The sequence below is a fragment of the Phyllostomus hastatus genome, unplaced genomic scaffold (genome assembly GCF_019186645.2).
Source record: "Phyllostomus hastatus isolate PE091 unplaced genomic scaffold, TTU_PhHast_1.1 phas_scaffold_21, whole genome shotgun sequence".
Lineage (NCBI taxonomy): Eukaryota > Metazoa > Chordata > Mammalia > Chiroptera > Phyllostomidae > Phyllostomus > Phyllostomus hastatus.
In genome coordinates, this window is record NW_025334017.1 from 48,774,449 (window position 1) to 48,801,262 (window position 26,814).

At 71.2% G+C, this 26,814-nt stretch overlaps 3 protein-coding genes across 9 annotated transcripts; 2 read left to right on the forward strand and 1 right to left on the reverse strand.

The window, feature by feature from the left end:
- Window positions 1-12: 12 nt before the first annotated feature.
- MAPK15 (mitogen-activated protein kinase 15) lies at window positions 13-5,898 on the forward strand. Its single transcript, XM_045860908.1, is given in 14 exon segments — window positions 13-109; window positions 1,281-1,379; window positions 1,586-1,615; window positions 1,721-1,811; window positions 2,462-2,592; window positions 2,672-2,835; window positions 3,002-3,141; window positions 3,790-3,847; window positions 4,365-4,502; window positions 4,603-4,708; window positions 4,816-4,904; window positions 5,014-5,227; window positions 5,345-5,473; window positions 5,617-5,898. Coding segments are annotated over 14 exon segments (1,647 nt in total). The 5' UTR covers window positions 13-40; the 3' UTR covers window positions 5,806-5,898.
- A 312-nt stretch (window positions 5,899-6,210) lies between these two features.
- Window positions 6,211-18,519, reverse strand: FAM83H (family with sequence similarity 83 member H). Of its 2 annotated transcripts, none has more exons than XM_045860811.1 (5): window positions 17,898-18,519; window positions 11,881-12,342; window positions 11,028-11,192; window positions 10,826-10,950; window positions 6,211-10,548 (listed from the first exon to the last, which is right to left on the reverse strand). In XM_045860811.1, the coding sequence occupies exons 1-5, from the start codon at window positions 18,516-18,518 to the stop codon at window positions 7,689-7,691; spliced, it is 4,233 nt and encodes a 1,410-aa protein (XP_045716767.1). In that variant the 5' UTR covers window position 18,519; the 3' UTR covers window positions 6,211-7,688. The 2 variants fall into 2 exon arrangements, with proteins under 2 accessions (XP_045716767.1, XP_045716769.1); XM_045860813.1 differs by lacking the exon at window positions 17,898-18,519 and adding an exon at window positions 14,724-15,079.
- On the forward strand, window positions 13,063-26,702 carry IQANK1 (IQ motif and ankyrin repeat containing 1). 6 transcript variants are annotated; one of them, XM_045860875.1, is made up of 13 exons: window positions 16,612-16,696; window positions 19,875-19,967; window positions 21,111-21,244; window positions 21,343-21,507; window positions 21,596-21,787; window positions 21,857-21,982; window positions 25,113-25,252; window positions 25,324-25,378; window positions 25,528-25,620; window positions 25,725-25,833; window positions 25,969-26,062; window positions 26,134-26,268; window positions 26,365-26,702. In XM_045860875.1, the coding sequence occupies exons 1-13, from the start codon at window positions 16,612-16,614 to the stop codon at window positions 26,666-26,668; spliced, it is 1,725 nt and encodes a 574-aa protein (XP_045716831.1). In that variant the 3' UTR covers window positions 26,669-26,702. The 6 variants fall into 6 exon arrangements, with proteins under 6 accessions (XP_045716835.1, XP_045716831.1, XP_045716837.1 ...); XM_045860878.1 differs by lacking the exons at window positions 16,612-16,696; window positions 25,113-25,252 and adding an exon at window positions 23,364-23,469 and having other exon boundaries at window positions 19,169-19,967; XM_045860881.1 differs by lacking the exons at window positions 21,596-21,787; window positions 21,857-21,982.
- The last annotated feature ends 112 nt before the right edge of the window (window positions 26,703-26,814 follow it).

Sequence of the window (26,814 nt, forward strand, 5' to 3'; positions counted from 1 at the left end):
TGGAGTGTGCAGTGCAGGTCCCTTGCGCCCACCCGCCAGCATGCACGCCGCCGAGGTGGATCCCCGTGTAGCCCGGCGATACCTGCTGAAGCGGCGGCTCGGGAAGGGGGTGAGCCCGGGGGAAGCCACCGGGCGTGCGAGGGGCCGGGCCACCTGCAAGGCCAGTCCGGGGTCTGTTTCCCCCGACTCCACGGGGACTCCCAGGCTCGCGTCTCGCCTCCCCCACCGACTGGGGGCGTGGCCTTGGGCAAGGTCCCCCGAGCCTCAGTTTTCTGTCACAGCGCCCAGACAGTGCCCACCCCCCGGAAACTTGTCCGGGGACGTGGCTCCAGGAGGCAGGGGACGGACAGCCAGGGCCCCAGTGGCCTCAGGCGTGATCCTGGAGCCGCGCTCCACCGCCGTCCCCACCCCCCTGCCCCTGCTCCCCCGCTGCGTCTCCCGATGCCCACGGGACGCCCCCGGAGGCTGGGTCCACCCGCTCCCATCGCCGAGGGGGAGGGCAGGAAGGCCTGAGCTGGTGCACGCGGGGGGCGTGGAGCAAGAGCCAGGGGCGTGTGTGACTCCGTGTGTGTTTGTGATTGTGAGTGAGCGGGTGGAATTGCGTGTGAGTGTGTGTGCGACGGTGTGTGACTGTGGGTGTGCTGTGGGGGAGGGGAGAAAGAGCGGGTCGGACAGGGCACGCGGGGCAAGCGCAGAGGCCCTGAGGTCAGACCCTGCGTGGCTTTGGGAGGGCCAGCAGAGTCGCCGAGACTGGACAGGAGAGACCGGGGGAGGGGTCGACCGTGCGGGACTTTGGGGACTTGGGCTTCTACTGTTAGGGACACAGGCAGCCGCGGCAGGTGGCAGCCCGCCCACTGCTGAGGACGGGGGTGGGGGCCAGGTGGGGCGGTCAAAATGTGAGTCTCCACGACCCAGGCAAGACAGGCGGGTGGCTCAGCCTGGCGCGGGGGCAGCAGAGGTGGTGGAAACGGTCGGGCTCTGATGAATTCTGAAGGAGCCAAAGGGATTTGCTGAGACACTGGACGGGGTGTGAGAGAGAGGGGTCAGGGGGCCTGCAGAAGGGTCCTGCCCCGGAACCCAGCCCACACGGGTCTCCGGCGCCCTTGCCGCCCGTCACCTCCTCCAGAAGAGGCTGGGCTCCCGGGCAGCCTACAGGGGCGCGGCGGGGGGCCGCCACACTCCCACCGCTCCCAGAAGCCAGGGCGGGAAGGAGGGGCCTGTCTGCAGAGCAGCCAGGTGGGGGCGCCGGTGGGCTGGGAGGCTGACCTCTTCCCCCCCAGGCCTACGGGATTGTGTGGAAGGCAGTGAATCGGAGGACTGGCGAGGTTGTGGCCATCAAGAAGATCCTGGAGGCCTTCAGGGATAAGACGGATGCCCAGGTAGTCGAGGGAGGCATCGCGGGGCGGGGCGGGGGCGGGGTTGGGAGCTGACCGCCGCTGCCCTGGCGCCTGGGAGCCCAGCCACAGCCGCGCTCTGGCATGGCCCCGAGCAGCGGTCCCCACAGGCCAGTGGGTGTGTGGGTGAGGAGCGCCAGCCCCTCTGGGTCCTTCTGGGTCCGCACACACTCGTGTTTCTCTCGTCCCAGAGAACGTTCCGGGAGGTCATGCTGCTGCAGGTGAGTGGCCAGGGCATCTGCCCGGTCCCCCAGGTCAGCCCCCCTCCCAGGCACGGGAGGCCCGGCCCCTTCACCCCACAGCACAGCCTCCGGCCTTCCCCCCAGGAATTTGGGGGCCATCCGAACATCGTCCGGCTCCTGGATGTGGTCCGGGCCGAGAATGACAAGGACATATACCTGGTGTTTGAGTCTATGGGTGAGCGAGGCCGCGTCCGCCCCCAGCCCCCCACTGCCCTGGCCCAGCTCCCTCTGCGTGTCCCTCCGCTGCTCAGACGCCCGCCGCGGCCAGCACCCTCGCCTCGGACAGTGCCCCTGCACCCAAGGACAAACGGCTGGCACGCGTCAGCCCTGGGGGGCTCCTCCCGTCCGCACGGGGCTCCTGCCTCGTCCGCTGTTCCCAGATGCCTCTCCTTTTCCTACTCGTTTTCTAAGAAAAAGGCATGAAGTAGAGCATTAAAAAGGACCTCACAGCCCTGGCCGGCGTGGCTGGGTTGGAGAGCCGCCCGTAGCCAAAAGGCTGCAGATCCCACACCCGGTCAGGGCACGTTCCGGGAGTGACAGATGGAGGCTGCTCACACCCCTGTTCTCTCGGGTCCCCTCTCGCTAAAAAGCAATGGAAAACGTCCTCCAGCGAGGATCGTAGAGAAAGCCCCGACACCTCCTTCTGGCTGATCCCAGATGCCTGTGGGCTCCCCCCGGACGCGGCCCCGAGGGTGGCCCGTGGGACCTGGGACTGCAGGTGGACGGAGGTGCCCCTGCCTGCCAGGGCTCGACGTGGGGCAGACCTGCCTGGTGTCCCCAGGACAGCCCGCCCCCCACTCACGGACTTGCACGCCCCCCCCCCAGACACAGACCTGAACGCTGTCATCCGCAAGGGCGGGCTGCTGCAGGACGTCCACAGACGCTGCATCTTCCACCAGCTGCTGCGGGCCACCAAGTTCATCCACTCGGGAGGCGTCGTCCACCGGGACCAGAAGGTGCCGCCCCCGCCCCGGGTGCGCCCCCCCCCCCCGCCCGCTGCCCTGGCTCCTCACCCCAGCCGCTCCTCTGCCCCAGCCATCCAACGTTCTCCTCGACGCCAACTGCCAGGTGAAGCTCTGCGACTTCGGCCTCGCCCGCACCCTCGGCGGCCCCCCCGAGGGGCCGGAGGGCCAGGCCCTGACCGAGTACGTGGCCACACGCTGGTACCGGGCTCCAGAGGTGCTGCTGTCCTCGAGACGGTAACGGTGACGCCAGCCTACTCCGTCGCCACCTCCCGCCGCAGGAGGCCCCGTGCCCTCCTGCCCAGCCGGGCCCCAGGGCCTTCCCGCGCCTCCACACCATCCCCCCCCAGCCCCCGGCCCCGCCCCCTGGCACGCCCCTCCCCCAGCCCCGCCTCTGCCCCAGGTGCACCCCCGGCGTGGACCTGTGGAGCCTGGGCTGCATCCTGGGGGAGATGCTGCGGGGCCGGCCCCTGTTCCCGGGCACGTCCACACTCCACCAGCTGGAGCTGGTCCTCCGGACCGTCCCGCCGCCGTCCGCAGAGGGTGCGTGTGCGCGGGGCCCGCTGGGTGGGGGCGCAGGCCGTGGGGACACAGTGCGTGACGGCCCGGGACTGGTGGGGAGGCTGATGGGGAGGGGGCCCAGGAGTCTCGGGGGCTGCAGGAGGAGGCTGGCCCGGGGGGAGAGGCTGTGGGTGTCAGGCAGCAGCCAGACCATCGGCAAGGTGGGCCCGGCCAGGTCGGGACCAGAGCCCCAGACCTCCGGGTGAGGACTCGGGAGGGGTCCCCACCGCGCTGGGAGCTGGGGAGGGCAGGTGGGGGGAAGAGGTGGAAGAAGGCAGCAGCAGGGACGTGGGGGGGGGGAGTGGGGTACCCATCCTCTTCCCCGAGGGACGGGGTGAGGCAAGAGACAGGAAAGGACCAGGTGGGGGGACCCCGTTCTCTCCCCAAGTCTCCACTTTGCTAAGTGGAGAGGGCAAGGGGCTCCCCCAAGGGCGGAGGCACGGGAGCACGGCCTCGTGTTGGAGGTGTGAGGCGTGTGCGGGCAGCCGCGGGTGGGTGTGGGCGGGTCCACACAGCCCCGGACCTGGAGTGAGGTCCCTGGGGGGCAGAAGGGTCGGCTGGACCCGCACCTCCCCGAGCTGCCCCACCAGACCACGCGCCCTCCTGCCCCCCCCCCCCCCCACCCCGCAGACCTGCTGGCTCTGGGCTCGGACCACGGCACCTCGGTCCTGCACCTCGTGGGGGCTCGGTGAGTGCCAGCGCGTGGGGGCCGGGCCCCAGCACTCTGACCGCACCCTTGCCCCCAGCCCGCCAGGCCCCCCCCCACACACACACCCTGCCGGTCGTGCGACACAGGCCCTGGTCAGTGCCCTGGCTGGCGTGGCTCAGAAAGGCCGCTGGTTGGATGCCTGGTCAGGGCACCTGCCTGGGTTTCAGGCTGGGTCCCCAGCTGCTCCTCTTGCTCTCTTCTTCCTTTCTCCTCTCTCCCTAAATAAATAAACACTTAAAAAAGACCCCCCCCCCCCGCATGTGGGCGCAGTTCAGGGCAGGAACCTGCAGGAGCTGCTCTGAGTGGATGAGGGAGGCGGGGGGGCCGGAAGGCCAGGTGGGGATCTGGTGGCCCCCCCAGGCTGCCTGGAGGCTGTCGAGCGTCCAGGGGACAGCCAGTTAGGTGGGCGGGGACAAGGTGCGGCTGGGGTCAGAGAGGTGGCCGTGGGGAGGGCCCGGCCGGGCGGGGGGAGACACCCACCGCACGGGCACCGCAGGCCTCGCCAGCCGCTGGAGGCCCTCCTGCCGGCCGACACGCCCCCCGAGGCCCTGGATCTCCTGCGGCGACTGCTGGCGTTTGCCCCGGACAAGCGGCTCACCGCGGCCCAGGCGCTGCAGCACCCCTATGTGCGGAGGTAGGGGCGGCAGAGCCCCCACTGCCCGGCCCGGGCCCCTGGGAGAGGTTCGCTTGACCTGGGCCTGGCGTCAGCGTGCCCACCCGGGGGCTCCCCGCAGGTTCCACTGCCCCGCCCGGGAGTGGTCGCTGGAGGCGCAGGTTCGGCTCCCGGTGCCCGAGGGAGCCCAGCTCACGGCCGCCGAGTACCGCAGCCGCCTCTACCAGGTGCCGCGCTCTGTGACCCCCGTCCCCCGTCCCCACGCCCCTCCAGGCCTTCCCCAGCCTCAGTGGCGCTCGAGCCGCGCCGCTCTGAGCGCTTTCCCCTCCCACAGATGGTCCTGGAGCGCAGGGGCGACAGCCGCGACCCCACCGAGCAGGGCCTGGGGGGCACGCCCCGGGGGACAGAGCCCAGCGACCCGCTGTCCCAGGCGTGCGCCCCCAGATGCGCAGCCGCCCCCCAGCCGCCCTCCGGCGACCTCGGACACAGCGCTCAGCAGGGCCCCCGCCCCGTGCCCGGTGTGTGACCCGAGCAGCCCGCCCCTCGTTGTGGGGCCGCGCGCCGCCCACGGCCCAGGCTCCGGGCCCGGGGACTGATCTGCCGGCCCCACAGACGAGCCCCGCGGAGCCCAGAATGTTCCCAGGCAGAGCTCGGCTCCCCTGCTTCAGCCTCCGTCCCCAGGAGGTCCGGGAAGAGGGGCGAGGCGCCCCGGGGCGACGGCGGAGTCCCCCTCAGCACCCCCGTGGGTAGGTCGTGCAGTGGTGGGCCCCGGAGAACGCCCCCCGCCCCGCGCGACACACAGTGCTTTTCCCGGGGCCCCGGCACCGCGGGCCGGCGGTGACCTTCGGCTGCGTGCTTCCCAGGTGAAGCCCCGCGCGCAGGAGGCGGCGCCCTCCCTGACCTCGCAGGCCAACGCCCAGGTGGCCATCCAGGCCCTGATGCGGAGCGACCCGGACCGAGGCCGTGGGGCGAGGCCGGCCGGCGTGGGACAGGTGAGCGCGCCCCCTCCAGCCCGCGCGTCCTACCGCGACTTTGCGCCCCTCTCGGACCCGGGGCCCCTCCCGCCGGGCTCCTCCCCTCCCGCCTCCGCTCCGCCCCGCGGCGCGCGCTCACGAGGACCCCCGACTGCGTGCAGGTCTCGCTCCCGCGTCCCGGGGAAGGCCGGCCCGAGCCCCGTCCCGGCCGGAAGATGTTCGGAGCCTCGGCCTCGCAGGGGGTCCAGGGGGCCGCGCGGGCCGCGCTCGGGGGCTACTCGCAAGCCTATGGCACCGTCTGCCACTCGGCGCTGGACCGCCTGCCCCTGCTCCCGGGACCCCACGCGTGAGCCGCGACCCTGCCTGCTGCCCAGCCCCGCGGGGTTCCTGCGCCCGCCGCCCAGCCCGGAGTCCCAGGATGTGCCCCCGCCCCGCCCCCTCAGTCAGCGGATGTATCCCCCAAGTCCCGACCCGGCTCTGCTTCACCGCCTTGGGTCCCTGGAAGTCAGTTGGTTCCTTTTTAGGGAAAATGAGGTCCCCACTGCGGCCCGTTACCTCCTCCGATGGAGTCAAGTCTGTCCCCAGCCCGCATGACTGTCTTTTGTCCCCAGAAGCCACCCCCTGAGGTCCCACCACCCCCCTCCCCAGGAGCCCCCAGCGCCCAGGGCGGCCTGGGGGACACCCGGTGCTGATGCGTGAGGCTGGAGGTTGCGGCATATCGTGGGGTGGGTATAGATGACGCATATCTGGGAATGTGTTGGGATATTTTGTCTTGTGTTTTATTAACACCACAACGTTCAGAATCACATTTGAGGAGCCGCGTGTTACTCAGTGGGACTCGAGGACATGAGGGCGGGGCGTGGGGGGGACCCGGGGACCCCCAGCCCGCCGTCTCTGGCGACCAGAAGGCTCCACTCCCCCCACGGGCGCCGCCCCCATCTGGCTGCACGGGAATGTTTGCCATCCAATTCCAGCTCATTGGGCTCTCCATGACCTTTGCCACCTGGACAAAGGTCCCCGCTGTCCCCCCACCAGGAAGGTGGCTTCGGTGACCGGACTGCGAGCTGCCGGGGTGGACGTGTGCCCCCGAGTTGGACCTGCCGCCTCCTCCCAGCCCCCTCGCTCCTCACACCCGTTTCCCTAGAGTGATCGGGGTTCTTGCACCTACAATTTAAAAAGCTATTTTAAAAAAATAGAAACACTCGTTTCACAATTGTAGCACCTACAGTGGGGAGACTTTCTAAGCATTGGGTGCCAAAATGTGTCATTTCAAATTACAATTACACTCTCTGATGTTGAGGAAGATCCGAGAGAGGTAAGGGGGCGGGGCGCAGGTCAGAGTTTGCGGGCTGGTGACAACGAGGAAAGGCTGTGGGACAGAGAGCGCAGGGCAGGGCACCCGCAGGGCAAGGGCACTGGGCACCGGGCAGGACCCCTGGGACCGGTGGGCTGGCACTCAGCTGCCACCAGGCCGAGTCCTCTGCCTCCACCTCACCGGCTCAAGTCCGAGCACGCCACACCCAGCCCGCCCGCCTGCCAGGGTGTGCGGGGCCCTTCACGGGGCCGAGGCCCCACGTCACCCGCCCCTGAGGCTGGGTGCTGTCACTCCTGGCCGGGAGCCTTGCGGGGGCCAGTGTGGGGGGCGGTCAGTTCTGCTTCGGGTCCTCCCCGGGGGCGGGGCAGCCCTTCCAGGGTACTCTGCCTCCCCACAGCAAAAGGATGGGCCACCGAGAAAGGGGTCAGGAGGCAGATGGCCAGGGCAGGAAGCCCCGAGCTGCCCGAGATAGTGGCCGTGGGCCCTGAGGTGGGCCAGCAGAGTGCAGCCGCAGTGCAGCCAGGAGGCCCTGGGCAGGGGCGGCCCCGAGACACAGAAGCCCTGAGACACAGGCCCCCGAGAGCCGGGGACCAAGGCACGGAGAGGTGGGTCCCTGAGGTGAGTGAAGGCCCAAAGGGGGCCTGAAACCCAGAGAGAGGCTGGAGGCAGATGCCGCAGAGGGAGGCGGGGCCTGGAGAGCAGGGTGCTGAGAGGGAGAACTGGGGGGGAGTAAGGCACCGGGGCAGCGAGCGGCTGCGGCCCCCCAAACGGGAGGGCAGAGGTAAGAGGCAGGGCATGCGCCGGGGCCGGCTGAGCTGTGCTCAGCCAGGCGCCCAACGCCTGGGCCGAGGGCCGGGTGCTCTGCCTGGCCAGAGGCAGCCACGCGGCTCCCCGGCCGGGGGCGGCGGGCCAGGAGACTCACTTCTTGCTTTTGAACGTCCCCAGGATCTTGGGCATGAACTTGCCCACCTTGCTGTCCCTGGCATCCTCCTCCGCCGGGCCGTCCCCGCCCCCGCTGCCGGCCTCCTCCTTCTTGCAGAAGACCTCGAAGCGACTGTAGACGCGCTTCTCCTTGCGCATGCTCTCCATGCGGCGCAGCAGCCGGTCGCGCTCCTCCATGCTGGCCGGCAGCGTGCGGCTGAGCCGGCCCTGGGCCCCCAGGCTGTCGGAGCGGAAGATGGCCGAGCACTTGTCCTTGTCGGACATGTCGGGGGCCAGGCCGCCCGCGGCCGGCGGCCGGTCCAGCTCAGGGCTGCTGTGGGCGGGGGTGGGGGCGGGCGCGGGCGCGCCGCGGTGCTTCTGGCTGTGCGCGCTGATCTGCTCCAGGATGGCCTTCGTGTCGTCCCGCAGGTTGCTGCTGTACAAGGCGTTGGCCGTGGCGGAGGCCGTGCGCACCCGGGGGCCCCGCTCCTCCCCAGGGCCGGCTTCCGTGCTGTCGCCCCGGCTCAGCGACGGCCGCCGGGGGCTCTCGGGCCGCCCGTTCTCCTGCGGCACCGGGGAGCCGCCCTCGTCCTCCGAGCGCCGCTCACTCTTGGGGTTCAGCAGCTGCCGGAGGCGCAGGGAGCCCTTGCGCAGGACCTCCATGGGGCCGGTGGGCGCTTCCTCCGCGGAGCCGGTCTTCGGGGACTCTCCGGAGACGGCAGCAGTGAGGCTGCTCCTGCGCTCCGGCACCGCGGGCACGGGGCTTCCCCTGCGCTCGGGCACGGGGGGCACCGGACTGCCCCTGCGCTCCGGCAAGGCAGGGACAGGGCTGCCCCTGCGCTCGGGGTAGGCTGAGGTGGGGCTCCCCTTCGGCTCAGCGGTGAACCCTGCGGTCGGGCTGCCCCTGTGAGCAGAGAACCCGGGCGTGGGGCTGCCCCTCTGCTCTGTGTAGGCCGAGGCGGGGTTCCCTTTCGGCTCGGGGTGCGGCGCTTCCACAGGGGGACTGTCCCGCCCTTGCGGGGAGGTGGACAGGCCTTGGGGCTGGCCCAGGAGGGACCGGGAGGGCAGCCTGTTGGTGCCGCCGCGGCCCAGCGTGTCGAGCAGCTGGGAGGCCGTGAGGGCGGCCGCTCCTGGCTGCCGCTCGGCTTCCTGGTGCAGCTGCTGCGCGAAGGAGTCGCGGAGGTCCAGCAGGCAGCTCTCCAGGCTGCGCCGCTCGCTCCCCGCACCCCCGGGCCCGCCTCCTCCCGCCGCCACCTCCTCCCGCCACGCCTGGGACACGACGGCCTTGCTGTGGCTGGCAGCAGTGACCACAGCCCCTGCGGCGCCAGGGTCGCGAGCGGGGCCCTTGTATTTCTCCAGGAGCTCGGCCACCTTGGTGGAGGCGGCAGAGCGCACGGCCTCGCCCCCAGGGCCCAGAGTCTCGCTGACCGCCTGCTCCTTGTGCAGCACCTGCACCTTTTCGGTGGTGGCCCCCGCGGCCCCGCTGGCGCCCTCAGCCTGCGCCGCGAAGATGAGCGAGGAGCGGAGTCGGGAGCTGCGCTGGATCAGCGGGTTCAGGCGCGAGCGGAACGAGTCCTGCTTGGCCAGGCCCGCCTCCTCCAGGCCCTCGCGCTCCGGGCCCTCGCCGCCGCCGCTGCCAGGGCCATACGCCGGGCCCTTGGCCGTGAAGGGCACGGGCGCTCTGAAGGCCGAGGGAAGCAGGTCCCCGGCGGCCGCCCTACCCCCGGGAGAAGCCAGCACGTCGTCTTCGTAGGCCTCGGTCTCCATGGGCGCCGGCAGGCCCTCCGTGCCGGCGTCGTCCCCATGGCAGCCGCTCAGGTAGGAGGCGAGGCGCCAGTGCCTTAGCCCTGCCCGCCCCTCCGGCCCGACCCTGCGCTCGGGCTCTGCCTCCGGCCCAGTGTCAGGGCCCAGCCTTGCTGTTGCCTGGCAGGGGAAGCGCTGGCCCAGGTTGGGGCGTGGGGCCCCACCGAGTTCCAGGCCGCGGGGTCCGACCCCGAAGGCCGGGTCCGAACCGTGGCGCACCTCACGCGACTCGCTCGATGGCACGTAGTCCAGCCGCTGGTGCCCATCCAGGCCGAGCTCGGGGAAGCGCGGCCCGGCGCCCAAAGCCAAGTCCTCGGGATCCGCAAAGCCCGGGCGGCCAACGCGAAGCTTCTCGAACAGGCCCTGCGGGCGCATGGGCGCCGACTGCGGGTCCCACTGGTAATGCTGCTGGTAGAGCTGGTCGCGGTGGAAGTGGCTGGTCTGGAAGCGGAAGTCGTCGCCGTGGCTGAGGAACGTCTGTCGTGACACCTGCCGCGCGGCCGCGAAGTTCTCCACGGCGCCCGCGCTGCCGTCAGCGGCCGCGTAGCTGTGCCGCTTGAAGGAGTCCATCTCCAGGTGCCGCGCCTGGAAGAAGCCCCGCGGGCCTGCGAGCTCCGCCCCTGGCCCGGCCTCCGCGTCCCACCGTCGTGGCTGTGGCCGCAGCCCCGCGTGTGGCTCCAGGGCGCCGCCCGGCACCCCGCCGGGCATCCGCAGCGGGTCCTCCCGGCGGAAGGCAGACAGGAAGTGGCGGTCAGGGTCTAGGAAGGAGGGGAAGCCCAGGCCCTCTTCCCTGGGCGGCGGGAACAGAAGATGCGCTCGCTTGGGGAAGGAGAAAGGGGTGGGCGCCCCGGTCCCCGGGCCGCCCACGAGGGGCCCGGCCCCCGAGTACGGCGCCAGGGCGTAAGCGTCCATGCGGGCCAGCGCCCCGGCCGTGGGCACCAGCGGCTCAGACTGCGCGAAGAGGATGCGGAACTCCTCATCGAAGCTGGACACCAGCTCACCCTGGAACACGTGCGCCAGGCTGCGGTGGATCTTCTCGAAGGACCACATGAAGCTGGGGGGGCGGGGCGGGGCCGGAGTCAGAGGCGGGGCCGGAGTCAGAGGCGGGGGCGGGGCCGGAGTCAGAGGTGGGGGCGGGGCCAGAGCCGGGGGCGGGGCCGGAGTCAGAGGCGGGGGCGGGGCCGGAGTCAGAGGTGGGGGCGGGGCCAGAGCCAGGGGCGGGGCCCAGCAGGCTGCCAGGAAGCGGGCGGGGCGGGGCCAGAGGACAGAAGGGGCTCGGGAGGGGAGGCCTTTGGGCGGGGAGCTGTCGGGGCTGTGGGGGCTGCGCGCACCTGTAGCTGCCACTCATCACCACGGCACAGTCCACCAGGAGGAACTTCTCCTTTACGTTGCCCTTGAAGGACTTCCCGGTGCGGCAGTAGTAGGTGGGGCCTGCCACAGTGCGCACGCGCAGAAACTGGGGAGAGAGGCGTCGGGCGTGTCGAGGGGGTCCTCCTCCCTTCCCCGCACACCCCACCCCCGCCCGCCACTCACGTCCACGTGGTGCAGGTTGACGCGGCACTTGTCGGCCATGTCCAGGAAGTGCTGTGCGTTCATCTCGTCCAGGAGGATGTAGACGGGGACGCGGCGCGCGGCGGCCTCCAGCACTTCGCTGAGCAGGTCCACGTCGGTGAACATGTCCATCACCACGGCCACCACCTGCGGGGTCGGGTCGGCGCCCGAGGGCAGAAACCTCTGCTGCCCCACGGTTCTCCAGCCGTAACTCTGGATCGTCCACCAACTACAGGACCGCCACTAGCCCTCCCCCCACACACACACAAGGGAAGGTGGGGCCCGTCGGGAAAGGGGCAGGTGGCCCACGCGGAGCCCGAGGCAGGCACAAGGCCGGCCCCCTGTCGGTGCAGGGCTGCCCTTCAGCTGGGGCCAAGGCCAGACGAGAGAAAGGCCTGCAATCCCCCCAACCCTGGGGACAAGACAGTGGTCTTTAGCGTCTGGACCTGTGGCCTGTCTACGTGGTGTGACGGCCCCTTTGCTGCTGGCCAGCGGACCCGTGGGCGTAAGCAGCGCTCAGCCGGGTGGAGAAGAGACGACCCCGTGAACACCGAATCCCAGCTGGGAGCCTGCCCACCCAGGAGCCTCTGAGCTACTGAGCGCTGACGACCACCACCGCCAGCAAGCAAACCTGTGCGGAGAAGGCAGCCCGGAGCCTGTCTTAAGGAGACCCTTGGTGACCCCGGAAGCCAGCCAGGGAGCCCTTGCTGCAGCTGCCCCGCCCCGGCCCCTAAGCCTGCACACTCTCATCTTGCCTCGCACCGCCCCCACTCTGCGTGCGCCCAGGTCCCGCTCAGGCCATCTCCCACTGCCCGCCGGGCCCAGGGCAGCGCACCTGCTGGGCGGAGCGGATCATCCTTCGGGCCTCGTCCTTGATGCTGGGGCTGTCGGGTGGCGGCGGCTGCACCAGCGTCGTGACCTCAGTGCCCTGGAAGCCGAAGGTCAGGGGCCAGCCCAGGTCAAGCTCAGGCACTGCCTGGTCAGAGTTCATGGGCCAGTAGGTGCCCGAGGAGCCATCCATGTCCACGTTGGGAGGGCTGCCTTCAGGGGGGTCGTGGGTGACGTGCTGTGGGGGCTGCAGGTGGCGGGTCACGTGGTCCAGTTCCTCGGGACACAGGAAGGCAGGCGCGCCCTCCGCCGCCAGGAAGCGGCTGTAGGCCTCCGGCCCGCCCTCGGCCAGCGCGTCCACTGCCAGCCGGTAGTACTCTTTGTAGTGAGGCGGCAGGTACCCGGGCGCCAGCGGGTTGTCCCCCTGCGAGGAGCTCTGGGAGCGGCGGGCCATGTTGGGGCCCGGGGCCTGGGGGGGGGGGGGTGGCAGGGAGACACATTACCAGGGCGGCGGCCCTGCGCCCACTCCCCCCGCCCCCCCCCATTCACGCGGGGACACACTGCGGAGAGGCTGTCAGTGACCTTGGAGACCCGCCCAGGCCCGGGGGCCTTTAGGGCACACCGTACCCCAGGGTGCCCCCCAGCTGGGCGACCTCAGCCGAGTCCTGTCTCCAGGGCTCTGGCTCCACCCAAGCCCCACTCAGGGCACGCGCTTCTGCTCTAGGGCACCCCCCCCCCCTCCCCAGTATGACTGTTGGCATAGTGAAAACATAATCCAGGCTGGCTTCTTTATTATGACGGTCACGTTTCTCTTCTGATTTTATGACGATGACTTCCTGTGGGCTCCTGGCACTGTGTGGGCCGGACAGGCGGAGTGGCCCGCTGCCTGTCCAGCCCTGAGGAGGCGCCCGGGCCACGCACCCCGCCTCCCCGGCTCCCCGCCTTCACCGCAGCCTGCGGCTGGCAGGGCTGCCCCGACGGCACACCTGGCCCAAGGTGCGCTCAGTACAGAGCTCGTCACTACCTTCCTCTGGCCGGGGGGCAGGTTGAGCCCCGTCCCCGGGCCCTGGCCACCCCTGCACCCACCCCACGCGGTCTCACTCCGAGCCCCAGGAGGCAGGACCCTCCCCACGGGCCCCTCCCCACCCCTGCAGGCCGGAGCTGCCGCCTCCTCCCCTGTGAGCTCAGAGCCCCGTCCCAGGTCCCAGCCGAGCCCAGGCCTGTGTGGCAACGTCTCTTCGAGCCTCCTGGTCACCGCCCTGCGCTCCCGCTGCTTTCCGCGTGGAGCCGGGGCCCTCTGCCGCGGCCGCCGGGCCGTCCAGGGCCCCCAGCGAGCCTCTCCACCCGCCCCTCGGCCTTCACAGCCCTGCCGGCCCGACGGGGGCCTCGCCTCAGCTCCCGGGGCCTGTCCACACGTGTCCTGTGAGCACGTGGACGCCTGCCCTCCTGCCCCAGGAGCCCCACCCCTCCTGCTCCTGCACGTTGCCCAGCCGGGGGACGTGCCCCTCTCCGCACGCAGCTGGGCCAGGCTGACCAGAGGGGTCGGGGCGGGGCCGTGTGCAGTGACCTGGGGAACCCTCCAGGCCCCTTCCCCTGGGGATGGGAAGTGGGGGACACCTGGGTGCCACTGGGCAGAGCTGCCACCTGGCCCCGGGGAAACCTGCTGGGACACTGCTGTCTCTCGAAGGCGCACTGCCCCTCTGACCTCACTGGGGAGAGGCCCAGCCCGAAGTGCCCAGGTCGCACACTCGGGGGGTCCGGGGGCCCGTGGCGGGTGAAGAGCCTGCACATCAGACAGGACTGGTTGGAAGGCGGCCCCACCGGCCTCACCCAGCAGCACCACGACCTCAGTGCCCTCTCCTTCGCCTGTCTCCTTTTGGGGGTCGGCACCCCCAAACTGTGGTCTGGAAAGCGGCCACACCCCAGCCCAGAGCGGCCGGCCTCGCCGCACGCACGCTGGCCTGCCCGCACCTGCCCTCAGGCAGGGCAGGCTCTTCTCCCACCCTGGGCGGTGACTCAGCAGGAGCCCGTTGCCTGGTGCTGACCTCCGACCTCTGACCCCAGCCTGACAAAGTGTCCCAGGCCCTCGGGGACTTCCAGATCGTGGGTCTGATTTTTTCCTCGCAGCAGTAGGGAGGGCGGGGACCCGGAGTCGAGTATGGCGGGGTGAGGGGGGCAGGAGGAGGGTCCCTGAGGGAAGAACTGGGGGACATTCGGACCCGGAGGTGGACGGGGAGGGATTCGCCGGATGGGCGAGCGGCCTGCAGTGCTGCAGTTTTCGGGGTGCGCACCGCAGGGAGTCAGCGCCACCCAGGCAGTCGTCGGCTGCCCGGCGCCGTGTTCCCTTCACCGGCCCCAGCCCAGGGACGTGCGCGCGCGAGAGAACGGGCCGTGGGCCCTCCCTGGACTACAGGTAGGGAACCAGACGGAGCCCCAGCTCTCATGGCGGCCTGGGCGGGGCGCCCCCGGGGAAGGGTCCGGGCCGGGCCCGACACTCTCCCCCCACGGCAGCTAGGCCGCAGGGGCGGAGAGAGTCAGTTCCGCTCCGGCCGACGTGCCCCGGGCTCCTGCCCACCCGGCTCTTCCAGGCCCGGCTACGTGCGAGGGGGCTCGCCTCCAGGTCGGCTCACGCGGCCGCGGCGCTAACCCCCAGCCCCGCCCGTCCAGGTCCCGCACACGCAGCCGCTGTCGAATCCCACCGCCGGGCTCAGGAGCGGCCCCGGCACAGGTGCCGGCCGGAGGGCCGCCTTGGGGGGCACCGCGCGTCGACCCCGATCCACTCCACCAATCCGGCCGCGGCCTCCCGGTCCCGCGCGCCCCGCCCCGTCCCAGCCAGGGGAGGGGGCTTACCTGGCCAGGTGCGCGGGGTCTCAAGAAAAGGACAGCAGGAGCCGACCGCCGCCCAGCGGCCTCGCGGTCCGGTCGGTCCGGCGGCCACTCCCTGCCGCGGCCCGCCCGCCGCGCGGCCTGATTCACGAGCCCGCCCCCGCCCCGCCCGCTCCCGCCGCCGGCCTGCCCGGGCAGCACCTGGGGGCGGGGCGGCCCCACCCGCGGCGCGCCTGCATTCCTGCGCCCGCCCTTCGCCGCCGCCCCGGAGACCCAGGGCCGCGACTGCGCCCCCGGCCCCAACGTGCGCCCCAGCGGCGCGCCCTGGCACCCCCGCCGGGCGCGCTCGGAGACCTCCGGAGTCCCGAGCCCCCATCTGTTCACCGAAGACTGGAGGTCCCTGCGCCCGACCCCTAACCCTCGCCCCGGAAGTCGAGGTCAATGGCAAGTTCCGGTTCAGTCGCTAGGAAACGGGCCAGCCGGACGCGAGGGGCGGAGCTTCTGGTCTAGCCCAGGAGCTATGGAGGCAGGTGAGGCAGGTGAGGCTGCCAGACGGCGCCCAGCTGGGGGCGCGGCTGGGCCTGCGCACCCTGCGAGCACTGGGAACCCCCCTACCACTCGGGACGCCCCCCATTCTGGTGCAGACTCAGAGGACTCCCCGCACACACTGATGCCCGCGAGTAACCGGGACCCTGTGGGTTTTCAGGGAACCTGTGCACACCCCCCACACTGATGCCCACGCCTGTAGGGGAGCCTTGCCGACGGCGGAAACCTTTCCACAAAGACGGACCCCACATCTACACCAACGCCCACGCACTCGCCGGCCCCCCACAGGCACCCCCAGGCCCACTCGCAGAGGCTGCGCACCCCTGTCAGCACAGGAGTGGGACCCCACACCCACCGGCCCCCCACACTCCAGCCCTTCTGCCACGTGCGCGGGACCCCCCAGCACACAGCAGCCCACGCACACGTGCGGGGCCCTCCGTGCACGCCAGGCCCCGCACGCGCTGTCACCAGGCACACCCCGGCGTGCACACACACACGGGGACCCTCGCGCACTGGCCTCCGCTCGGTCCCTGCACACGCGGGAGACCCCACGGGAACACCGAGAGTCCCCCAGCCCCCGGGGACCCTGACTGCGAGGACGGGGCCCACGCACAGCCTGCCCTGCTTGCCCCGTTTTCAGGGTCCTTCCGTCACAAGCACTCAGCAGCCCTCCACCGGGGCCACCGCGGTAGAGACCCGGCCCGGGGTCAGACCGCGGCCGGGCAACGGTGCTGCCGTGGGGCGCCCGGCAATGGGGGAGGTGAGGGGGCCCGACCCGGCCTGGGGTAGGGGAGATCTCCCAGGGGCGGGGACTTTGGGGACAGCCAAGCACACTAGGGGGGAGGGGTGGCTTCCAGGTCCTGAGGACACCCCCCCCTAGTCTGCGTGGCTGACCCCAAAGCAGAGACCGAAGAAGGCCTGGGGGGGGGGGGCGCACAGGGGCCCGTGGCATGGGGCTGGGCTCCGGCGTGCGCGGCAGCACACAGCTGGCTGGCCAGCCGCCGGTGCTTTGGGGCAGGGAGATGGACACAGGACACCGGCCCTGGGGGTACGGCCAGGACCTGGAACCAGGGCGTGGGCAAGCCAGGGGTGCGGGGGGGGGGCAGGCGATGGAGGGGGAGGGGGGCGAGCTGTGGCCGGGTGCTCTTGCCCCGCGTTCCCCCGCACGCTGTCGCCGCACGCGCCCCTGGGGGCGGGCCGGGGGCCGGGGAGCCGGCGCAGGGCTGTGTCGGGGTGCCCGTGGCCCCGCATTCCCGCCTGGCACCTGCTGACTGTCCACCAGGCCGGGCCTGTGTGTGGTGCTGTCCCCGTGGCCCCTTCCACCCTGAGCCCACCCTCCCTCCACTTCCCACCGCCCTCCAGGAGCATGAGCAGTAAGAAGGGGGGGTCTAAAGTGGCCTCAGGGAAGCGGCGGCCACCCACCGCGGGGGCCCAGCGCAGAGCCACTGCGGGTGAGTGAGGGGCCCTTCCGACCCCCGGGCACCCACGCAGACTCTAACTTGTGAGACCCACCCCTCCCCGGAGAAGACCCCCCTCCTCTGAGTCAGGCGTGGGTACGGTGCCCTGGGGACTCGGAGCTCAGCCGTGCGCTGCAGGCCCTGGGGCTGGGGGTGGGGGCCCCGGGCCAGTGTTCAGAGGGGCACAGCCTTGTGCACAGTGGGGGCGGGGCCTGGCTCCACGTGGGGATTTTGTCCGGCTGAGGACGAGGCCCACCCTGACCCTCTGCTCCTCCGGGCCTCCCCCCCCGCCCCCCCCCCCCAGGCCTGCTGCTGCCCTCAGGTCACCCTCTCCACAGCCGCTTCCAGCCCGGACGGTGACAGCCGGTCCGTGGCTCAGGCCTGCTGCGGGTCAGGAGGGCGCCCTCTGCCGTGCCCCTGCCCCTGGTCGTCGCTCCCCTTCTCCGAGCCCCACTTTTCTCTGTCACGGTCCTCGTGGAAGCTTTCGCTGAGCTGCCAGCCCCTTCCAGGCGGCGGCTCCGGGCTCCTCAAGCACCCAGGCCTGCGTGGGGGGTCTGTGCTTGCTGAGGGAGCCCACCCTGTCCCCCAGGGGTAGCCCCTCTGCTCGGGGCGGGCCTGCCGAAGGCCTGGGACCCCAGAGGGCTCCAAGGTCATAGGACCCAGCTGGATGGCGGTGACTGGTCTCCTGCCAAGCCGGGGCGAGACCTGCCTTCCCTCAAACAGCCCCAGCCGCGTCCCCTCCGGGAACGAGGATGCGGCCCGGGCGCCGCCGGCTGCTTCCGCGGTCGAGCCCGGAGCACGCGCTGTAACAAACAGGATGAGCAGGTGCGCCGGGACGCCGAGCTGGGGGCCTGCCCCCCAGGCCACCACCCTGTCCGCCCAGGGCTGCCCCGGACTGCACCTGGTCAGGACGCCCGGGGCCTCTGCAGGAACACCTCCGCCTCAGTTTCCCCGAGCTGGCGCCCCGTCCCAGTGCCCGTGGCCGGCCGGCCCGGCCTGGGAAGGCAGGCTGCCGCGTGGTCCCCGCAGCGCCCTGTGCAGCACCAGCCTCACTGGGCAGCGGTGATGAGGGCCCACAGCTGTCCCGGGGCCAGCCTGCCTCCCGGGCCCCTGCAGGCACCTCTAGGTTGCTCACGTGGTCACCACACCCCCAGCCTGTCGGAGCCTCTGCCAGCCCAGGCCCCCCAGGCCTTACCTGGCCTTGGGCCGGCAGCGCCTCAAGGCCCTCGCTCCGGAGTCGCTCCAGGGCCATGGCCAGCTCCAGCCCCTCCATGCGCACCCAGGCCTGCTCCTCCTGCAGCTGCTGCAGCCACAGCTGCTCCTCCTGCCACAACTGCTCCCGCCACAGCTGCTCCTCCTGTAGCTGCTGCAGCCACAGCTGCTCCTCCTGCCACAGCTGCATCTGCAGCTGGACCTGCCGTCGCCGGTCCTCCAGCAGCAGCTGCTCCCGGGCCAGGCACAGCGGGACCTCGTGGGGCCTCAGCAGCCCGGGGCCCGAGTTGGGCATGAGGCCCCTGACCCGGCAGCCTTCCATGTCCACAGCAGGGACGAGCGCGAGCTGGGACCCCGGAGCAGCGGCCGGCACTGGCCTCTCTGCTGCCTGTGGCTGCTCTGGCCTGGCCGCCCTGGGGTGTCCCCGGGGAGCTGGCTTGCTGCTGGTCACGTGCCCCACAGGGGCCACCCCCGTCTCATCCTGAGGGCCCTCTGCGTGGGAGGGAGGGGGCTTGGCCTCAGGGCCCCGCTGCCCTGCGGCCTGCTGGGCCCTGCCCGCCCTCCTGGCTCGGGCTCTGCGAGCTCGGCTCCGCTTCCCAGACATGGCCCGGGTCGGTGTCTGCTCCCGGGGCCCAGAGGGCGGCCCCGAAGGCCACGGTGGGCCCTCAGCCGCCGCTGTCCCTCGTGCCTGCCCTGCCCCTCAGCCGGTGCCCACGGCGCCGTGACTCTGGCCCTGGCTCTGCCTGTGGGCCTCGCGGGCCAACTCGGCGGGCCCGGCCACGCCGCGGAGTTTATAGGGACCTGGCGGCGGCGGCTCGCCCGGCGGAGGCTGACTAACGTGCTGACACAGGGCACAGGACGTTATGGGCCACGGGCCTCGCCGGCCAGACGGGGAGGGAGACGGGAGAGCTGGAGGAGGTGACGCTCGCCGCCAGACCGCCGCTGTGCGCAGGGCGCAGGGCGAGTCCCGTCCTGCCCTGGGCGGGCACCCCACCCCCTCCCGTCCCTGGTCTCAGGGCTCAGACACCAGCCCCCGGGCCAGGAGCTGCACCCCTGCCCGCACTGGCCATCCTGACGGGGCCCTCCGTGGCCGCAGGCCATCCGACCCCCTGGGGCCCGGGACTGGCACAGGGCCCCACGGAGCAGCAGCCCCAGGCCAGCCGGGCAGGGCAGCCCCGCGCTGGGAGCACAGCCCAGCGGGGAGGACGGAGCCTCCGGCCCAGCCTGGGGGCCCCGGGGGCTCGCCCGCCCTGGGGTCTGGGGACTGAGGTGGGGCCGCAGGGGCCCTGAAGGTCGCCCAGCTTGGGGGTCCGGCTGCTGTGCCCCTGGGGCTAGAGTCCTGAGGAGCCCCCCACAGCCAGCCTTTGAGCGTGGGGGACACAGGGCCAGCCTGAGAGCCAGCGTCCCCTGGGCTTCCGGCTGCGAGGGAGGCTCCGGACGGCTTCCGCCCCAGCGCTTCCCCAGCCAGGCCGCTGACTCACACCCACGCCCAGGCCCGCCTGCCGGCTCTGCCCCACTGGCTGGACCGGTTCACCCGGCCCGGCCTGGCCCTGCCTGCGCCCCGGGCTCAGCCTTTGCCCCGAGGCTGGGGATGGGGGGAGGCCAGCTGGGACTCCGGCCGGGCACAGGGTGGACGCACAGAAAGGGAGGAGGGTGCCGAGGGCCAGCAGCGGGGCGCCCGCCCGAGACCTCGGCACACCTGGGCCCCCCAGCCCCGGGGGCTGCAGGGCGGCGCTGCCTTCTGGTGCCGAGGGCTCTGCCACCCCTGCCACACGTGTGTGCCCTGTGCGTGCCGTGTGGGACGCAGCCTGGCCGCTCGTTAAAGCTGTGTGTGTGGGGGGGTGGACGCGCCCTAACAGCTGGGACGCAGCAGGGGCCCCACGGGCGACCGTAGATGCCTCCTGAGGTCGATGGGGGGATGGGCGCACACGCTGACCTCACTGACGCTTCGCACCCCCAGCGAGGCCGGGAGAGAGCCTCCAGCAGCTGCCGGGGAAGACTGGCCCGCGGGTGCTGGGGCCCGCGTCCCCGGAGTGCCCAGAGGCCCCTGCAGGTGAGAGCCGCGCCCCGCCCCCGCTCCGCAGCCAGCGGGGGGTGGGGAGGGCTCGGGGCTGGCTGCGGGGAAGCAGGCCGCCCCCCAGGCCGGTCTTGCAGGGTGTGCGTGAGTGAACGTCTGGGGGAGCGTGCGTGCGCGTGCAGACGAGCATGCGTGTGAATGTGCTGGGGGGACGAGCCTGTTGCACACACAGAGCAGCGTGCCCCTCCCGGGAACAAGCGGGGAGCCCCGTCCTCTCTGCTCCCACCTCCCCAGCACCTGCTTTCCCGCGGGCGGGGGGGCTGGGCTGGGCGGCCGGCAGGGGGTGGGCGGGGGGTGGGGGGCAGCCTCACTCGGAATCCCGTCCCCTCAGCCTCCCGCTCCCCGGGCTCGGGGGCCGGCCCGGCTCCCACCCGGAGCACTGTCGCCCCCCTGTGGCGGGAGGCGGCCTTGGCGGCCTTCCCGGGAAAAGGGGGCGTGGTGCCCAGGGCCGCTCGCTCTCCCCCTCCCCCGGCCTCAGCCCCGGGCCTGTCTTCCTGACACGGCCTCCACGGGGCTCCCCGGGCGCCGTCGTCACCTGAACCCCCCTCCCGTGGCCCAGGCCAGGCCCAGCGGCCCCTCAGCCCTCTCCTGGGGCGGGCCGCACTCAGGTGGCCGGGCTGCCCTGCGAGCTGCGGGGTGGCGCCCCCGCGGGGGCTCCCTCTCCCGCGCCTGTCGGCTGGTGGCTGAGTCCCCGGCCCCGCCCTGTGGGCCACCCAGCCTCGGGGGCGTTGCCGCAGCGCTTCCCGGGCGCGGGTCCCGTGGGCTCCACGGCGGCTTCCCTGCCTCGGCCTTCCTGGGTGTCCCGCCCGTGTCTGCAGCGTGTCTTTCCCCGGGAGGGGCGGGGGTGCAGCTCAGGGGGCTGGGGGGGGGGGTCCCAGCTGCGTCGGGGGGCTTCCTGCGGAGACCCGGAGCCTCCCCGTTCGTTCCCGGGGCCTCCTCCCCCCTGCTCCTCCGCTCCCTGCCCGCGGTGGCCGGGTTGTCCGGGCCGGGCCTGCGGGGCTGGGACCTTCGCGCCTCGGTCGGGTCTGGTGGGCGGGGCCCGCCGCTCACACACCCGGCGCGGGAGCCCAGCAGCGGCCTGGACGGGAGCCCGGGTCTAGGCGCCCTCTCCCCGCCCAGGGCCCACCGCGGAGGACCAGGCGGCCACTGTCATCCAGTGCGCCTTCCGGCGGCTCCGGGCGAGGGCCGAGCTGGCCCGCCGCCGCGCGGAGCGCCAGGAGTACCTGGAGCAGATGGAGCGGCTGCAGCGGGAGGTGCGGGCCCCCGGAGCCCGCGCCCCCGGCCCGTGGTGGTGGCAGGCCCCGGGGTGAAGGCGCGGCACCCTGGCCGCTCAGGGCTGTGTCCTCCGCAGGCCTTCCTGACCCTGGTGCGCCGGGAGCGGGAGGCGGCCCGCCGCCAGCGGGAGGAGGAGGCGAAGGCCGAGCAGCGGCGGCAGGAGGAGCGGCAGCGCCAGGCGCGCCTGCTGGACGCGGCCTTCGACGGCAACCTGGGCGAGATCACCGCCATCCTGCGGGAGGTCCGCGGGGCGGGGGCGGGGCGCTGGGGTGGGGGTGGGGGTGGGGCGGGGCGGGCAGCGGGGCGCCGGTGACCCTGCCCGGGTGCAGGTGGAGGAGCTGCTGACCCGCGAGGGCGTGGGCCGCGACGAGGCGGGCCTGGTGCGGCGGCGGCAGCAGCGCGTGGCGCTGCTGGAGTTCGAGGACGCCCGTGGGAACACACCGATGTCCGAGGCGGCGGCGGGCGGGCAGCCCCTGGCGATCAGGCTGCTGGCGGAGCAGGGCGCCAGCCCCAACTGCAAGGTGGGCGCGGGGGCCGCGGGCAGCAGGCGCGGCTCCGGGGCGGCCCGGCTCAGGGCACCCCTCCCGCAGGGCGCCTTCGGCCAGACGCCGCTGTACCGAGCCGCCTTCGGCGGCCACCTGGAGGCTGTGGAGGTGCTTCTGGAGCTCGGAGCAGACCCCCGCGTGTACGCGGACGACGGGAGCACCCCGGAGCAGGTGGGGGCCTGGTGTCCCCCTTGGGAAGGGGTGTTCCCCTCGGAGGTGGGGAAACTGAGGCCGGCTACCTCTGGGGTTGGCCCATTCACGCGCCCCTCGCTCTCAGCGCGCCGTCTCTGCAGTCCCGCTGCTCTGGGCTCCCAGGGACCACCGGGCAGCCACGCCTGGCTGCGGGTGCGAGGGCCCTCCCTGGCCGGGAGGCCGTGTCCCACAGGGCCTGCGGGCGTGGTGGGGAGCCGGTGGCCAAGTACCGGCTTTGAAACAACATTTTATTTATTTTTAGAGAGGGGAAGGGAGGGAGAGCGCCCCCTACTGGGGACCTGGCCCAAAGCCCAGGCCTGTGCCCTGACTGGGAATCAGACCAGCGGCCCTTTGTTGGTTCTCAGGCCCGAGCTCAGTCCACTGAGCCCCACCCGCCGGGGCCACTTCTGTAACTTCTGTTCGTGAACTGGACTTGAGCAGCAGGGCATGTCCCATCTCAGTCCCCTGTCCCCCGTCCCCCCCACCCCAAAGGCCCCCCGGCTGTGGATCCCCTGAATCAGCCCGGGGTCTGCTGGTGGCGCCCTGCTCCCACACAGGGGCTGCCAGGGTCTGTGCTCAGTTGGAGACCCCATGCCCAGGGCCCCACTGCACCCCCAGGCTGCCTCCTGGGGGTGCTGCTCTGGGTCCCCCCTCCCCTGCCGTCTGCAGCTGGGCCCCATCCACTTCACCTCTTTTTTATTTATTTTATTTTTTTAGCGGTGATCTTTTATTTTTTAAATTACATTTTATTGATTATGCCATTACCATTGTCCTGATTTTTCACCCCTTGCCCCCTCCCCCAGGAACGCCCCCTCCCCCAGGCCATCCCCCACCCTGGCTCATGTCCGGGGGTCATTCGCGTGAGTCCTGCAGCCTCCCCTTCCCTGCACTGCACCTCACACCTCGCGGCCGCTCCGTAACGACCTGCTTGTGCCGCTGAACCCCCCTCCCTGCCCCCCGCTCCCCCCAGCCCCCCCGCCCAGCCCTTCCGTCCTGCGGGCCCTCGGCAGGTTGATTACAACGTGTCTCTGCGTGGCCTCGTCGGGGCCCTCTGCTCCCTGCACTCGCATGTGCACTTCTTTTACCAAACTAGGGAAGGTTTCTTTTATTATTTCTTCAAATTAATGTCCAGTTTCTTGCTCTCTCTCGCCTCCCTCTGACACCCCCGTGACGGGAACGCTGGGCGGCCTGACGCTGCCCAGAGGCTGCGGGCGCCGTGCGCCCGGGTTCTCGCCCGGGTTCTCCCTTCTCCTTCGCGCCGCGCGGTCGTTCTCTGCTTCCTTGTGCTCCAGGTCGCCGGTCTGATTCTCGGCTTCATCCCTTTTACTGTGGTTTCCCTGTGAATTGTTCTTTATTTCAGTTGGTGTGTCCTTCGTTTCTGACCCGGTCTTTTCTATGCTGCTGAGGTCCTCACTGAGTTCCTGGAGCATCCTGATCACCGGTGTTTTGAACTCTGCATCTGATAGGTTGCCTGTCTCCATTTTGTTGAGTTTTTCTGGAGTTTTGTCCTATTCTTTCCTTTGGGCCGTGTTTGTCTCCTCATTTTGGCAGCCTCCCTGTGTTTGTTTCTGTGTATTAAGTAGAGCTGCTCTGACTCCGTGTCCTGGCAGGGTGGTCTACTGCAGTAGGTGTCCTGTGGGGTCCAGTGGCACAGCCTCCCCTGTCACTCAAGCTGGGGACTCAAGTTGTGTTTTCCGTGTGGGCTGAGTACACGCTCCTCTTGTGGTTTAGCCTTGGTTGCTGTTGGCAGGTCAGTGGGAGGGATTTACCCAGGCCAGTCAGCTGCAAGGACTGGCTGTGACCACTGACCACAACCTCTGCCCTCCGGGGAGGATCAGCTGTGCAGGGACAGGTGATGGTGCTCCGACATGGTCTGTAGCTGTCCACTGGGTGCGCTGGCCCCTGGGGTTTCCCGGGTGGTGTAGGCCAAGGCCAGCCCCCACCTGTGCTTTTCCCAGGGCCACCCTGCCTGAGCTATAAAGCAATCTGAGCTGGCTGCTACTTGTGCTGGGCTAGGAGACTCCCAGGTGAGGCCAAGCTGTGAATCTGGGATGGCTGCTGCCAGTGCTGGCCTGGGGCTCACTGAGACCAGCTGTTGCTTGTTTGAGAGGATTTGGGAAGCTGTGATGCATGAGCCAAGACCAGTCATTCATATGGAAAAGCAGCGTGGGTGGGCCCAAAGGTTGGTGGGGCAGAGCCTCAGGGAATCTCCAGGGCAGGCCAAACAGTGTTAGGCAGGCTGGTGGAGTCTCAGACATGGCGCCAGCCTACGAGGTCTGTGGGGGGAGGGCCCAGAAAACGGACCATGGCCGCTGCTCGCCCTGATGCCAGACACTTCAGTTCCATCCTTCACGCCACTGGGGCCTTTCAAGCTGCCGCCCCGGTGCTGGAGCTCAGAGGGAGGGAGTCTGAGTGGGTGAGTCTGTGCGTGGGTTCTTTAAGAGGAACTGCTTGGGCTCCAGCAGTTTCTTCACTGACTCAGTCCCCACTGGTTTTTGCAGCCAGAAGCCGTGAACACTTCTCTTCCTGGCCCTGGAATCCCGGGCTGGGGGGCCTGGTGTGGGGCTGAGACCCCTCCCTCCTGAGATACCCCTCCCGAATTTTTATCCACCACACGTGGGTGAGAGACCAGCCTGTTCCACATCTGTGCTCCTCCTGCCAGTTTGGGTGAATGTGGTTTAACTCCGTAGTTGTCCAACTTCTAGTCAACTCGATTTCTGCCATTTCTGAGTGACAGTGGTCCTATATTTTAGCTGAAATTTTGCTGGGGTTGTGTGAAGAGACGAGCCATGCGTGCCCACACCGCCATCTTGAACGGAAGTCTTCCTCTCTTGAACACCCCTGGGTGGGTGCGCAGGGCGAGCGGCAGGCCCTTGGCCCCACAGACCGAAGGAGGCCGGGAGGTCAAAGGGCCTGGCCGCCTCCTCAGAGGGGCCAGGCAATGAGGGGCCCCGCGCTCGGCTGGTCGTTCTCCACATACACACTCGGGGGCCCCGGGGGACCCCGAGAGGTCGAGCCGTGCTCAGGGGGCTGTCTGAGGGGTGCTTAAGGGGCAGCTCGTCCTCCCCAGGCTCCGGCGGTGCGGGCCCTGACAGGACCCTGCCACCAGGTGGCCTCGCTGGACGCCGTGGCCGGCACGCTGCGGTCCTGGGACCTGAGCCTCACGGAGGCCATGCTCCGGAACATGGAGGCTGAGCAGCAGCGCCGGGCCCAGGAGGCCGAGCGGCACAGGGAGGCGGAGGCCCAGCGGTGAGCCCGGGGAGGGCCCCCCACCCCGTGCGCCCCCAAGGGCTGCTCTGACCCGTGCCCTCCCACCCCAGCATGAACCTCAAGGTGCAGCAGCTGGCGAAGGAACAGCAGCAGCGCCACAAGGAAGTGAGCAGCCACCCAGAAGCCGGGGGCCGGCGGGGTTTGGAGTTGAGGGGGCGGGGGCGGGCGGCCGGGGCGGGGGGGGGGGTACCGGGGGCAGGGCAGCGGGGGCGTGGCCAGGACCAGCTTGGAAGCCTCAGCGCCCCCCGCCCCAGCTGCAGCAGGCCTACTGCGAGCTGAACCGCAGGATCACAGAGCACGACAAGTGTGAGCAGAGGCGTGCGGGCCTGGCTGAGCTCACGCTGCAGGTGAGCGCTCGCCCCCCCCAGGCCAACACGGCGCGGGGGGGGGGGGGGCTCTGGGAGCAGAGGGGTGCAGCTGCGGTCCGAGCGGAGTGCGGCCCCTCCCTCAGGCCATCAAGGACGCAGAGGCCCAAGTGGACAGGCTGCGGCAGGAGGCCCAGAAGGCCGAAGAGACCCTGGCCCTGGCCAGACTAGAGCTGCGGGAGCAGACTCAGCAGGGTGGGCGGGGCTCGGGCCGGCTGGGGGGCGGGAGAGGGGGGGAGGGGAGGGGAGGGGGAGGGGAGGGGAGGGGGAGGGGGGAGGGGGGGCGTGGTTGGGAGCCCCAGGGGGCCGCCTCACCCTCTGTCCCCGCAGGGGAGGAGGAGCCCCCGGGGCTGGCGTGCCAGGTCGCCGAGCTGCACGACGTGCTGATGAGGGACGTGGGCGGCCGCCTCCGCGCCGACGGCCGGTCAGTGGCGCAGCCGGGCGAGGGGCAGGCCGAGGGTTGCGCACGGGCCGTGACTCTCTGGCTGCCCCCAGGTGGCCTCTCATCATCGACCCTTCCGGCCAGGCGGCTACCTTCTTGCGCTACCAGGACACCAACTATCTGGACACCTTGAACCCGGACCACCTGCAGCCGGAGCGGGTCCGGCTGGCGCTGCTGGGAGCACTCAGGTGAGGCGGGGGAGGGGCACACGCCCCGCCCCGCCCCGGCTCGCTGCCCCCGCCGCCCCCGCCCCCGCCCCGGCTCACCACAGGCCCTGCCTGCAGGTACGGGAAGCCGCTGGTGTTTGACCTGCGGGAGGTGGACCTGTTCCCGGTGGTGCAGCAGCAGCTGGAGGCAGTGCAGCCGGACCTGGCACAGGAGCTGCTGAGCCGCCGGCTGCTGCAGGAGGACAGGTACCTGTCTCTGCTCCGGCCCGAGGACGGGCTGGAGTACGGCCCCACCCAGTTCCAGGAGGCGCGCCTGGAGCAGTTCCGCCTCTTCTTCGTCACCAAGGTCCGGTGGCCCCCTGCCGAGCAGCTGCAGGTCCTGCTCCCCGTGCGAGTGCAGCTGCCCAGTGGGGGCCAGTAGCGCCGGGCACCAATAAAGCGAAGCCCTGGGTCGGTCGGCCGCTGTGTGTGTGTGTCTGTGAGCCTGGGCAGGGGGTGGGGGCTCAGCGTGCGCGTCCACAGCCCCCTTCAGGCAGGCGGGGGCCCCGCCGGACACCAGTTTGCAGG

Bases quoted from the DNA above. Each gene is read 5' to 3' on its own strand.
- FAM83H (XM_045860811.1), bottom strand. From the start codon at position 18,518: ATGTCTGGGAAGCGGAGCCGAGCTCGCAGAGCCCGAGCCAGGAGGGCG. The intron at 12,343-17,897 runs GTAAGGCCTGGG...CCCCCCCCCCAG, and splicing joins CGCTGCCGGCCCAAGGCCAG to GCCCCGGGCCCCAACATGGC. The intron at 10,951-11,027 runs GTGAGTGGCGGG...CTCTCTCCCCAG, and splicing joins TCAACCTGCACCACGTGGAC to TTTCTGCGCGTGCGCACTGT.
- IQANK1 (XM_045860875.1), top strand. From the start codon at position 16,612: ATGAGCAGTAAGAAGGGGGGGTCTAAAGTGGCCTCAGGGAAGCGGCGG. The intron at 19,968-21,110 runs GTGAGAGCCGCG...CTCCCCGCCCAG, and splicing joins GTGCCCAGAGGCCCCTGCAG to GGCCCACCGCGGAGGACCAG. The intron at 26,269-26,364 runs GTGAGGCGGGGG...CCCTGCCTGCAG, and splicing joins GCGCTGCTGGGAGCACTCAG to GTACGGGAAGCCGCTGGTGT.